Raw genomic sequence first — 14177 nt, forward strand, 5'->3', positions numbered from 1 at the left:
ATGATAAAGACGACTCAGATACAAACTTAGAAAATACTAAAAAAAAAAAAACTAGAAAAAGAAAGATACATAAGAATGCATTAAAAGACATTGCTATACCAAAACACAGTCCTTGCTTCATGGAAATGGTCTTTCTCAGAAAGGCGTAATTATGTAGTCTAGTAATACTTGGATTAGATTAATAAGAATTCATCTTAAAAATGTTTTGGAAGAAAATAAAGGAAACTTACAACTGAATTACATGTGACAAGTTCCTTAATTCGAACCATTACTTCTTGTGTGAATGTTCCTGGCCAAAACACTTGAGAGACGAGTCCTTTGGCACAAGCTTCCTGTGCAGTCAACTTCCTTCCACTGAACAACATTTCATTGGCCTGAAGGGATAAAAAGTTACTTCTGGTATGAAATGTAATGAGACAAAACTCATTAAAGGAAAAATGTTCAAAACAAATAAGGAAAATGCCTGCACTATTTGAAATACTTTTGTTATAGCTCTTCCACCTTTCAATTAATAAAGAAAAAGACTTGCCTAGAGATAGCTGGTCAGTGTTGTTGACTATACTGCATCACTAGGTATGAAAATGTGGAGGTTGAACTTGCAAATCTTTTGTCATTTCCCATTCATGACTGTTCATTAGCTCTTTCCTGCAATATTGCTGACTTGATTAACTATATCTATGGTAATAGGTTATAATGTGTGGCAGATCTGTAAAACAGCAATGAATACATCAACTTGCCTTTTGTAATGTTAATTGCAACAATGAAATCTTTGCTAAAAAATCTACATTATCTCTGAATTAGGAAGACAACCCAGTTGTGGTAGAAGACCTTCTGGGAGCTGCCCATTTTGGTAGAAAAGAACAGGTAAATATTTTGCAACAAAGATGCTTCTTAGTACTGAATGTGTTTGAAACCTAAATAGATCGTTTATTTTCAGCACTTCTCAAAAGTCTTCAGCAGTATTTAATTTACGATGGAACATTTAAAATAGCTGGACCATCTTAGAATTTGACCTCCAAAACCCACTGAAGTGAGCAGGATATATTCCAATTTCTGATCAAAACCAGCAGAAAATAAACACTCCCTTGTTATTTAGAAGTTCAATATTGAACTAATAAATCCTTTCAAGAGCTGTTTTAGCAGTCTAATAACAAAAAAACCCAACACCCAAAACACACCAACAAAAACCAACAGTATTTAAAAGATCTTGTATATAGCTTAAAGGTACAGAACAGAGTACTACATGCTATGCGATAAGGTGATCTCTAGTTCTGTAAATCTTTTTGATTTGTACTTCATAGACTTCACTACTTATCAATCAGCTTCCTGATTAAAGCTTCATCCTACAATCAATTTATGCTTAGACTTTAATTCTAGCTTTAGTGGCAATTCTTCTATAGTTACACTTTGTGTTTGCAGTGACATCTTCACAGAAACAGCCAGTGAAGATCAAGAAGTTGGAGTAATTCTCAACCATGCACGCAAAAAATATGATAAAGCCATCACTGGACTCTTGAAATATGGGAAATAAGGTGGTTATAAAATGCCCAAACCTAACAGGTATAGCATTTCTGAGGACAAAATTCAGAGTTCTTTAATGTTTTCTAATACTGGAAATTTTTAGTAATTATTATAGCAGCTTTCAGTTAAGTACCTCAAGTTATCTAATTACTGTAGGTAATGGTCCTAATATTACCATTGTACACATGAAGACATTTGAAAACTCAAAGGTCTATTACTTGACCCTTTGTAATGAAATACAAAGTCTGGGTTCTGCTGGCAGTTTGGTTGGTGACTCCCGGTCTAAGGGGCACGTAATGAAAGAGATGTTTCCTAGGATCTTTCACATAAAATTTGCAATCAGCACATCCCTTGTAAGTTAATGTATGTGAATCACAACTTTCCATATTAGTTAAAAAAAAGTCTCAGACTAAAGGTATAAATTATATACCCCTATGGTTCCACCTCCTGTGAAAGTGAAATGAAATATACAAGGTTCACTAACTATGACATCTATACCTTCTAATTTTCCAGATTTTACATGAATAATACTAACCTGAAACAGTAGCCAAAAAAAATCAGTAATATACACAAGTTGGTCTAAAACCAGAAATCATTTTCCTAAGGAGACATGGAAGAAACAATATTCTGACTTTGCTAAATCCTGGTTATACTGACTTCATGTGCTAAGTCTCTTTTAAAGTTATTTTGGAAGATTTTTAAGTCAGCTGGTCAGGTCTACATATTCTTCATACGTATCTTTGGCAACAAGGATAAAAACAAGTGCTAGAAAACCTTTACAATATTTTCTAAAACTCAGTAGCAACTGCTGAGTTCTTCTGAACTTGAAAACCCACCAGTGATCACGGTGCATTTATCTGATTTCTGCCAGCTGTACCACAGCATTAGCAGACAACCTCACATGAAATGAGCACTCCCATTAGTGTTCTCCATTGATGGGTTTTGAAGGGGAATGTGTTGCTCTGACATCTTCGCTTTTGATCTCTGCACAGTGTATGCTGGAGACCCACTGCTAAACAAGTTTTAATCCCATAATCATGCCACGGAAACTAACACACTTGATGGTTACTTTCCAAGAAATACAGCGAAAGAAATTAAGATCATAAAAATAATTGATTAGTATAAGGTCCTCTTATATTAATTTTTTACTTGGTCTGCCTTTCTCCTTCCACAGAGCAACATCCCAGGGACATCCTCTGGTCTCCCTTTTGCAGCCAGTGCTTTGAGGCTCACAGGCACCAGCTGCCATGGAGCATCTCTGCTCTTGCGCTGGGATCAGGAGGCAGCTGTTCTCTAACACCAGAGACCTCGCCTGTGATGTGAACTCCAGGCACCATGGAAATGTGTATCCCTCATGATTGACAGAAAAGCGTAAGCAATAAAGCCAAGCATGCTGGAGACCGACAGGCAAACCCAGTGTGTGAAGCCTGATCACGTGGCTCCTGTGCTTTATATCCAGGACCAGAAAACCAGACCAAGAACTCCACGGCAGACACACAGACGTCACCTTCATCTCTACTATAGATTATTTTCAAAACTCAAAGGCTGAGTTTAAGAATCTTTCTAAAATTCTTGGTGTCCCTGGTACAGTATCAGTTTTGAATCTGAAGGTCTGGGCTTCAGATTTCCTGTGATACTGACCTCTGTTGAACATGTTCTGTGAAAAACACCACTCCATGCCAGACCTGCTCACCAGCCAAGACCGACCCAGTAGGGAAGATATGTCAAACAATCTTGTAATTAGATACCTTTACATAACTGCTGAAGATGAAAAGAATGCACTGAATCTGACTTACAAGAGTTAAGAGTGGGACTAATATTGCTGAATTAATACATTTGTAGCAGATATTAGGATGTATAACAGAAGACTTAGTTCTTTCTGTTGTAGATTTTTTTCTCCCTAAAATGTTTCTCAGCTCACTCATACCATCTCTTCTTTCTGCCCTGTTATAGATAGAAAACATGTACTTTATAAAAAAAAAAAATCAGTATGTATTCTGAATATATTTCATGAAATTTGCCGATTAAAGCCCAACTTTGTCCCATACAGCATGGACACTGCTATACTGCAGAGGACCAAGGGTAGGAGTAGAAAAGAGTAGACTTTTTTTTTTCCCTTTTGCACTGAATATTATGGAATTGTTATCACTGGAACTTTCAAATTTAAATCTTTATGTTTAAAAACAAGAGCATTCTCAAACACACATGAAAGCATATACTAGGGAAGAGCTTCTCGTGTTTTTTGTACAACTCCTAAAGAAACAAAAAGTAACAACCACAAGTCTCTAAAGGACAGGGATGGATGGAATGGATGGATGAATGGATGGATGGCCAAATAAAAAGGGAAAGGAACAATCAGTAGTTTGAAACGTGTCGAGATATTAAAGATACTCTTAGAACTGTTAATCTATTCCAGTTACCTTTTCTGTTCCCTTCTAATAACTAAATCCAGACATCGCACAATTAGTCATTAGATCCGTTCAAACTGATGTTTTTAATATATTGAAATATGTAATTTTAAAAATCAATAAATACCTACAGGGAAAAATTGGCTTTTGTAATAAACAGCAATTTAGGAAAACCAGGTGTAGCTACAAGCACTTGTTTCATACTGTTACTGTTCAAATTGGGGTGGGAAGTCTAACAGCTTTTGAAGAACGCAGCATAAAAATCGTAAGCAACATGAAAATCATGTAGGTAAGAGATTTTTAAATGGCTTTTTGTTACATTTCATTACTTTATCTAGTTGGAAAGCAAGAAAAGGGATACTAAGTGACACATGGCTTATGGTTTCAGCATTGTAAAGTGTTACAATACTTTTTTTTTTTCCAGTCCATCAATGCTGTAAATCAAGTGCAAGATAAAATCCTTCACAAAGGTGATTTGGACTGAGTATTTATTGCGTAATACACTAACGTCAAACTTCAGCAAAGATCCACAAAGCGAGGAAGTTCGACTCGACTTCTTGAGACCTAGTGCATGACAGCTGAATCGCTTATTTTGCACAGTAGCACGAGAGCGCTAATCGCTGGTGACACAGTGCTCTGCTGCATAACGACAGAGTGCAGACTGGCCCTTTCTCTGCTACAGCGAAGCGGTGCTGCATGCAAGACACTGTTGGCGGGTCCTCACGATGTGTCAGCAGGGAAGGTGTGTCCTGGTATGCAGGACATAACCCTTCTGTCACTGCCAGGGTTAAGGGTGGCCATGACTTGGGATCAGGTCCCGTGCCTGCTTTCTGTGCTGTGCACACAAGCAAAGACTAGTTTGTAACAGCATGGAGCACAGTAGTTAAAAGTACTAATTTCTCATGAAAGATTTTCATGAGAGAAATTAAAAACAAAGACAACACATCAGAGGTAAAAAGTCTTGAAGTCCCTCTGGCTAAATTATCACAACTGCATTGTGAAGCTGTCAGCCCCTACGCTGCAAACTACTTACAGAAGCCAGGCCCATTATCCGAGGGAACGTAAGGGATGAACATCCATCTGGACTTTGTCCAAAAGTAGTGTATGGTGTCTGAAACCAAGCCTTCTCGTTAGCCCAAACCACGTCACACAGAGGCAATATAGATGCTCCAAGTCCAATGGCTGGGCCGTTTACTGCTACAATGATAGGCTTCTTAAATTGAATAAAAGTATTCACAAAATTCCTGAAGAGAAACAGAAACATGTGCTCACTACATATATAGAGAGTAAAACATACCAGCCCTTGAAAACTCAGTAATAATTCATCTCCACAGTAACATCACTTTCAAAATCAACCTGACAGCCTTCCCTGATGAGGTAATTAGCTTGGTGGATGAGGGGGAGCAGTGGATATTGTCTACCTAGACTTCAGTGTGAGGTTTTCAGCACTGTCTCCTGTAAGATTCTCATAGTCAAGCTGCTGATGCATGAGTTGGATGGACAGTGAGGTGGACTGAAAAATGTCTGAATGGCTGGCCCAGAGGGTGGTGATCAGTGGCATGAAGTCTAACTAGAAGCCAGTAATTAGTGGTGCACCCCAAAGCGCCAGTGCTGGGTCCAGTTCTGTTCAACAGTTTCATTCACGGCGTGGATGATGGGGCAGAGCGTACCCTCAACAAGTCTGATTACAAAGCTGGGTTGACACACTAAGAGCGTTGTGCTGTCATCAGGAGGAACCTCGACAGGCTGGAGAAATGGGCTTCTGAGAGCGGCCAAATGCACCCAGTTCGGCAGAAAAGAACCTAGGGGTCCTGGTGGACATCAAGTTGAACCTTGAGCCAGTAACATGCCCTTGTGGCAAAGGCAGCTAATGATATCCTAGCCTGCATTAGAACAAGTGTTGCCAGCAGGTCAAGGGAGGTGATCCTTCTCCTCTGCTCAGCACTGGTGTCCAGTTATGGGCTTCCCAGTGAAATAGAGATGTGGAGTTACCCAAGATGGCCTAGCAAAGGGCCACCAAGATAGCTAAGGGACTGAAGTATCTCTCATGCAAGGAAAGGCTGAGAGAGCTGGGACTGTTAAGCCTGAAGAAAAGGCAGCTCAGGGGATCTCATCAACGTGTTTAAATACCTGAAGGGAGGGTGCAAAGAGGGTGAAGCCAGGCTCTTCTCAATGGTGCCCTATGACACATGGGCACAAACTGAAACACAGGAGGTTCCCTCTGAACATCAGGAGACGTTCTAATGTTCTCACTGTCAGGGTGACTGAACAGGCAGCCAGCAAGGTTGTTGACTCTCAATCCTTGGAGATACTCAAAAACCCTGCCTCAACATGGTTCCAGGCAATCTGTTCTAGGTGCCCCTGCCTGAGCAAGGGCATGTTGAACAAGATAAGCTCCAAAGGTCCCTTCCAACCTCAGCCATCTCTGATTCTGTGAAAACCTTGCAGTTCTCCCAGCCCAAAGCAGCACAGTAATTGGGTAGGTGTGGATTTAATGCCCCTCCTACAACTATATGGTGCTTGTGCCAAATGCCTCAAAGCCCTCTCTTAGATGAGGCTGTAGTCATACCTCACCTCTGGGCACCAAAACCGTGGTAAGAGCCATGCTTGGTCTCCATTGTGTTTATGTATGACATTGGTATAAGGTAGCTATCTGTCTGTCTGTCTATCTATCTGTATTTTTAAGTGAGTGTATAAGTGAAGATGGGCAAAGCATTACCGAGTTCCCTTAAGGTGTATTTCTGGATTTTTGGGAGACAGCTTAATAATTCAATCAGCCTTTTCAAATTATGAACAAGTCACAAACAGTAAGAGCTCCATTATCACATACACATGCCTGCAAACATCCACTCATCTCTCTCTTGTTTGGCCACAGGTACTATGCTACTGAGCTACAAATGCATATTCTCATCCTTGTTATCAATGCAAAATGACAATTCATTCCAGTAGGCACAAAGCATGGATGCTTACGTGCTTCTCTGTTCTCAAACAGTGAAAGCCTTCAAGAGCTTTGCAGGAAAAAGTAAGCGCGTGTGTGTGCACATACATATGTGTGAGTTTGTACACACGCATTAGAAACAGAACATTTTTATTACATTGCATCCATCACTAAAGGTTATCATGTTGCTTCTTAACTCATTCTACTGAACTCAAACAGATGAATGCAAAAAAAATTTCTGGAATCATCTTATTCAAGCCATCATACAAACATCCCATCCAGAGTCTTAAGATAATTTTAATCATGCCTGAATATTCCACAAAGGACCATTTCTAGCATATATATGAAAAATACCAGTATTATATCCAAAGAGGGCATTTGTAAGTATTTTAATGCTACATTTATCCATTTTGCTAACAATGAATAATAGGTGACAAATCAGTCTTCTGGAAGGGCTTACAGAAAACTAGTGACAGAAGCTCAGTGTTAAGAGCCTCTGTCCTCCGACCACATCTGAAGTCACTGCATGAGCGAATTCTATGTCCAAGGACTGAAAAACTTTCTTTGAAAAAGAGTAACTATTATCAAGTCTGTAAGTGGACTGTGCCTCCAATGAAGCAGGATTTACGTGTTACAAGGCCTTTTTTAGGGACATGAATATTGATATCAACAACAGAACATAGGTCTCTGAAGGACTATGGATACTCTGGAAGCACACGAGAGCTAATCCAAGAGCCCAAGCCCTCAAAAAATCAGTGTTCAAATGATAAGCTACTTGTTTGAACTGTTAAAACAAGTCTCTAAGATCCGTACTTTTTTCCATATATTCTCTAGTTCGTAGGAGTTCAGCTCATTTTGTGTAAACATTAGGTTTGGTACCTGGCATTGGTATGATGTCCACTACTATTAATCTACTCCTCTAAAATATCCATCATTCCACTGCCATGAATGTGCTCTTAAAGTTAATAATTCAATGCACATTTTGTGTTTGTGTTGTTAAAACAGCCACAGGATTTCCAGAAAACAGATATAAGTCTTTTAAAATTGGTTTTAACTGAAGGACTACTACCACACTACCAGTTCTCACAGTTAAATTTTAGTAGTAAAAAGAGTGATGCATGAAATGACAACTCAAATAGAAAAGGACAGGGAGTATAAAGAACTGCTGCACACTATATCACATAACAGGTGAATGTCTGAGATCCGGTTCAATTAGAGGCTTTTGAAATAAAAAAGATAAAACAAGCCAGACTACAGAATGAAGAATACCCACTCAGGTGACTGAAGATAATCTTACATACCTAATAGCTTCTGCCATCTTAGTGCTTTCCTTTTTTCTATCATCTGTTAAACGTCGTATAAAATAAATAAAATCAAGACCACAGCAGAAAATGCTACCAACTGCACTGAACAGCACAAGTTTACTGTCATCTGCAGCAGCTGTGTTCAGTGCGCTTTGGACTTCCTTCATTACCTGAAAAAAAACCCAAAACATTACAATATTTTTATTCTATCATTAAAAAGCAGCATACAGTTCTCCTCTCTTCTTCCTCCATGAGATCTCAATCTTCAACATCTTGATTTTTCCTTAGGATCCAACTCAACCATCATATTTGAAACATTAACTTTTTTCATCAACCCCAAATAAGAAAATTTGAGAGAAGTATTAGAAGCTTTGCCTTTCAAAAATGTAATTAGACTAAGATAATGAAATCATTTAGAAAAGATCTATTAAACGTTATCTGTAACTAAAGTGCTCATTCAGCATTTCTGTAATTTGGACAGCAGATGGCATATGCAGCCAGACCCTTAATTCAGGCTAAAGCTTGTTTTGAGTTTCACTTCATAAATCGCCGTGTCCTATAAGAGACAGTACATCTACATGTTCAGATAATGTAGTTAAAACTCAGCTGACTTACACATACAACTGTCATGAAGTGTAACATTTTGCAAGCAAGACCTTGAGTCTTGTTTCACGTATGTTTGTGCCTGAATAACAGGCATAAATGAGGCAGAGACTTAAAACTCCCTCAACGCCCTCCCACCCCCTCCCAAATCAGAATTGTTCTGACCTCTGGATTTAGTGAATTATTTTCAGATGATTTTGTCGATAGCAAAATGTGTGTGAATCCATCTTGTTTCCTGACAACAATGTCTCTGTACCGGTACGCACTCTCCGTTTGTCTCACGCTGAAGCGTAGCCTTTTATCAAAAGGCTGATCTCTCCTGTCGTCAATAAACCTTCGTTTGCTGGCTGTCACTCCTGTTACAGATGTCTGTATGTTGGTTGTACCATTGGCTGCTAATGCTTCCATAAAGGTGGATGTACCTGAAAATAGTTCAAAACAACAACATACTATTTGTTACATTTGTTAGCTCAGCAGTTTCAAAATCTCTATTAGCAAGAAAATGCACAAGTCATATTATGAACACATAGTAAAGATGAAACTCAGTACCCTGGAAGTTACTGAAATGTTACAGAAATAGTCACTGTGCAAAGAGCAAAATTAAAGTGACAAAGTTATCAACAAATTAATTTTACAATTGTGAGAAAATACATTTTAAACAAGCCAAACAGACCAATATATACTTATTTTTAGAAGGAAGGGAAAGGTTTATTTAACCAAAGTTTTGTTTAACCAAAACACTTCAGTAGGTTAACACTCTGCTTTCTCCCTTTCCAACATCTTTTAAGTCGTCCAACAGCATCAAGATTGCAAAGATAAAGCAGAACCCCTTTTGTTTCAAACGCCATAGGAAATTAGTGTACAGAAGAAAATGACACCTACAATAAGCCAAATAAAGAACCTGATTGACAAGATCATGTAAAGCGTAACAGTCTTTAAAGGAAAATGGAAATGAAGAAATACAGACTATACTTCTGTGACAGGGAAACAAGACTCATGCAGTGATGGATATTTTAATGGATTCATAGACAATGAGATATTTCTCAAGTCTAAACAATTTTGGCTATTAGAACCGGCAAACAGAGCATTATGTCTTTCTGGTCTTGTTCCCAGTCACTTGAATAGACAGAATTTGAAGACATGCAAGTAAACAGGTCATTCCTCATGACAGAGAAAGGACAGGTTTTTCTGTATTCCACACTGGAAACATAATAACAAATTACTAACATAAGAGAAAGTAAGATAACATCTTGGATCTATAATCTATCTGCATCTTAAAACCACCATGTAAAACTTCCATAAAATTTGTCAGAGTAAAGCAATAGAATGAATATGCATGGGGGAAGGAGACAGTAGGGTTAAAAATGTTGGAAAAACATGTTACAGGCCGCCAAGACAGGAAAGTTTTGAAAGCCTTTTCCTGAAAACTGAGGTCTGAGACTTTGTTTAAGTCCACTGGAACCCACAGTCCTTATCTCAAACAAGTACTTCAGAACATCAGAGAATCATAGTTGTTTCAGCTGGAAAAGACCTTTTAAGATCACTGAGTTCAATCATTAACCTAACACTGTCAAGCCCCTAACAACCTCATCTCTATGCCTTTGAAACATCTCCAGGGATGGTGAATCCACCACTTCCCTGGGCAGCCTGTTCCAATGCCTGACAACCCTTTCTGTGAAGAATTTTTTCCTAATATGCGATCTAAACCTCCCCTTGAGCAACTTGAGGCCTTTCATCCTGTCACTTGCTACTCAAGAGAAGAAACCAACCCCCTCCATGCTACAACCTCCTTTCAGGTAGTTGTAGACAGCGATCAGGTCTCCCCTCAGCCTCCTCCAGGCTAAACAACCATGAATATTATGTCTTAAAAAGTACAGTTAAACCATGTATAAATAAGTTATTAATTAAATGCCATTGATAAATCTTGCTTAATTTGTCATTATAGTTTCTGAAGAAGCTATATTTTAAAACTCTAAAAACAGGCAATGCTATGATTTTTTATTTTTTTTTTTACAAGAGATTTCAAAATATTTGATCATAAATCTATTATGATTAATTAGGGAAGTTGTCCATCACAGGAGCTATAAAATAGTAAGGTTTTATTTTACTTTTAAAAGTCTTTCTTGCTGTATTAGTGATTTAATGCTCTTTCCATATCACTTTTTGTGAAGATGTTAAAACTCAAGATTTTTCAGTTTTTTTAAGAAGAAATTGAATTCAGTTTCTGTTCAGTCTCGGGGACAGAGATGAATAAAATGAAATAAAAAATTAATACTTATATTGTCACAGAAGCTTTGCATTTATTCCTAAATTTTTCACAGCTTATTAAATAATTTTTTTTTTAATTTCAGCAGAATAAATAAAAACTTGATTCATACCAAATATGAAATTGATGAGGGGTGCTTTCAATACTTTTCCCTTGTAAAGCACACTGTGTTGATTACATTCCTTTAAAAGAATTCCCTTCAAAGGGAATTTGCAGCAAGACCTTTGTTGCACATTATTTCATTAGGAACACAAGATGATATGGTATCACTGGCTGCAATAGTTTGGTTTTCCATAGGAAAGATAAATTAAAACAACTGAGATCACCTCTGATTTCTAAACCCTGACACAAGATCTTATGGCTTCTGTCCTAGCCACAGTGAAAATAGTGGAGAACCAGGAGAGCACAATAGATTGGATTAAACCAGAAAAGAGTCAGTAAACTTGTATAAAAGCTTTGAGCAGACCTTTTCCCACAACTCATACATCCAAAGATGTACTCAAATACCAGAAAATTACTTCTCAGATGGAAAAGGCAGTGATTATAGGCTTTAAGAAACAACTTTCAGCAAGAGAGACCAAGATATAAACACCACACACCACTTTTCACGCTTATTGAATTGGCAAGAAACCTTCCTAGTTTTTGTATAAACTCTGTCTGCAACTGTCAATAGTTGCAGCTTCAAACCACAAACAAGGGACAGCTGCAGTTCAGTGGAAGAAGCCTCCTACATCCAATCTTGTAAACACACTTTTTGGATACTTAGACTGGACTCCAAAACCTGTCGGCTCTGGGAACCGCATCTCTGTGCAGGGAGATTTGACCATCTGGTACAGATTAGAAAACAGCACCAACAGAGTTAAACTGTGTTTGTTAGTGACTGCCACTGTAAGTTTGTGACCTTCTACACCTTGAAGTGTAAGGGGCTCTGCTCTTTCTTTTGGCATTTGGTCCACAAAAGCAAAGAGAGAACTCAGAGATGTAAAGCTGTACTTCATGCTATATACAAATAGGCAAAGGCTGCACCACTGGATGGTCTTGGACACGTGTTGCAGCATATGAGGATGAAAAGAAATCAAAAGTGCCAGAGAGAATTAACTGTCTTCCCACAGACTTCCTCACATGAAAATTTTGCATTAAGGTTACTTATTTTCAAGTTAATTACAACTACATTTTACAATCCTAAAATATAGATTTTATAACAAACCAAAAGCAGTTCTGCATTTTTTTATGTTAATGGCATACCAAAGACAAACAAAACACCATGGCCATCTCCTTTCAAACTGAGCCTTCCAAAACCAATAAGGGCTTTGGAAAAAAAGACAATTTATCCTGGATAGTGTCAACTAATGAGGAACTATATTTGTTTAAGAGGTAAAAGAACAGCTCTTGTAGTTAGCAAAAAAAAAAATAATCTTACAACTGCAAACTGTTAATTAATGTAACGTGATCTTCTCAAAAGTGAAGCCATACTACTACTGCAAAAGGCTTCACCACACAGATGCAAAATGAAATTAAGAGGACTACTTGGTTTTGCAGCTGCTGATAAAAACCTGATAACAGTCATCATTTTCATGCAGCTGCTGTTAAAGGGAAAAAAAACCAACCCAAACAAACAAAAAAACCCCAACATGCTCTGGGCAACAGATAAGATAGGAACTGGTCTGATTCAAAAGAAAGACAGACACAAAATACAGAAATTGCAAAAGGGGCAGAGAAGCAAAGGTGTAATCATCCCCATTCCACTGGCAAAAGACAGAAGAAAACACACCTCTCCGAAGTATGAGTGGGATAACAATTAAAATGCACTATGCCAGACACCTAGAAAAACAGAGTTGAAACCAAACCAACACACAACACCGCAGCAATCCAAAAGTTACAATCCCAGGCTCATCTCCAAGCTATCCATACCTCACTCTTACTGCAACCCGAAGTCTGGGGAAGTTCAGTTTGGCACATGTAGCAAGTCTTGAGTACGTATGAACATGCATATGTAACTGTGTATGTAACTCACAAGACTTCGCATCAGTTGACCAGCACAGGTTGCCTCATGTACCCTTTATGCCTACAAAGAGTGCTGTTTTGCTGCATGTTTATACGTACTCACACTTCCCCCCCTGCAGCTACACAGGGGGCACATCCAAACAGGTGCTCCAAGGATAGCCAAGCCTCTTCTGCACTATTCTGCTTGAGTACACATGTACTAGTCGTGGTACTCTTAATTCAAGGGCTTGTCTGACAGAGAACACTGCTTCTGAAAGGCTTATGACAGGTATCTAAGGAAGGAGCATAAGATGATGGGATGTGTGAATGATGCTGTCTGAACATTTTCCCCAACTCCAGCCACCAGAAACTTAGCAATTCCTAAAATGTGCATGCCCAGAACCATAAGGTGCACCCAAACCATGTAATTCAATCTGTATCTTCTATGAGATTGTCCAATTACTTTTGAAACCACTAAGGTTTTGTCTGCCAAAGCGTACTTCTGCATCAAGTTCTGCAACTTACAGCTTTACTTTCTTCATTCCTTTCATCAAACCCCTTCTCCTGATTGGTTAGTCCCAATCTTGTTTCCCCTTTCTTCTTCCAGAAGCCAGCTCAAGCCTGTCATTCTCCTCCACACCTCTTTTACTAGATCTTGGAACAGGGTCTGAAATGTCACACAAGTTAAAATGGAGATTTATAATGTGGCATGTTCAAGCCTAGTCTTTTGTCCTCTACTGCTTTTCCATAACAATTTCTAACTATTTTTTTCTTTTTTAAACTAGCACCAACCAGGTGTAGGCAGAAAACTACCCAAAACAAACCTAGTGCCCTTTTCCTGAACTGTAACATGTAGTGAGGAACCAGTCATTGTCCAGGCATGTTTTTATGTTTTGCTATAGGCATAGTTTCACCTAGAAGTCTCTTTTGTCCCCTCCTCATTATTTGCTATTCATCTACACTTCAAGTAATCTCTCATTTCAATCATGAAATCACTCAGCATTTTCAGATATGTCTGCAGTGGTCACAAGGAGCTCCAGGGACCCTGACACCTTTCCTATACCCTCACACACCAACCACATCCTCTCCTACACTAAGTGACAAAACGGTTAAGAAGCAGCGTCCCGCTTGAATAAGAAAATGAAAAAACACCA

At 38.5% G+C, this 14177-nt stretch overlaps 1 protein-coding gene and 1 long non-coding RNA gene across 6 annotated transcripts in view; one reads left to right on the forward strand and one right to left on the reverse strand.

Annotated features, from left to right (window-relative positions):
* Positions 1-14177, reverse strand: part of CDYL (chromodomain Y like) — a 106917-nt gene that overhangs the window by 2109 nt on the left and 90631 nt on the right. For 4 of the 5 annotated variants that reach the window (XM_065052490.1, XM_065052491.1, XM_065052493.1 and 1 more), the window contains 4 exons: positions 8940-9196; positions 8169-8341; positions 4963-5173; positions 231-374 (listed from right to left, as the gene is read on the reverse strand). In XM_065052490.1, the coding sequence (XP_064908562.1) occupies positions 231-374; positions 4963-5173; positions 8169-8341; positions 8940-9196 (785 nt within the window). Of the gene's footprint in view, positions 1-230; positions 375-3090; positions 3807-4962; positions 5174-8168; positions 8342-8939; positions 9197-14177 lie in introns of those variants that run through there. The other variant, XM_065052492.1, reaches the window with a different exon arrangement.
* On the forward strand, positions 374-2952 carry LOC110361910 (uncharacterized). The gene is made up of 2 exons (XR_002418801.2): positions 374-864; positions 1420-2952. It is a non-coding gene; the product is annotated as an uncharacterized LOC110361910 (long non-coding RNA).

The sequence above is a fragment of the Columba livia genome, chromosome 2 (assembly GCF_036013475.1).
Source record: "Columba livia isolate bColLiv1 breed racing homer chromosome 2, bColLiv1.pat.W.v2, whole genome shotgun sequence".
Lineage (NCBI taxonomy): Eukaryota > Metazoa > Chordata > Aves > Columbiformes > Columbidae > Columba > Columba livia.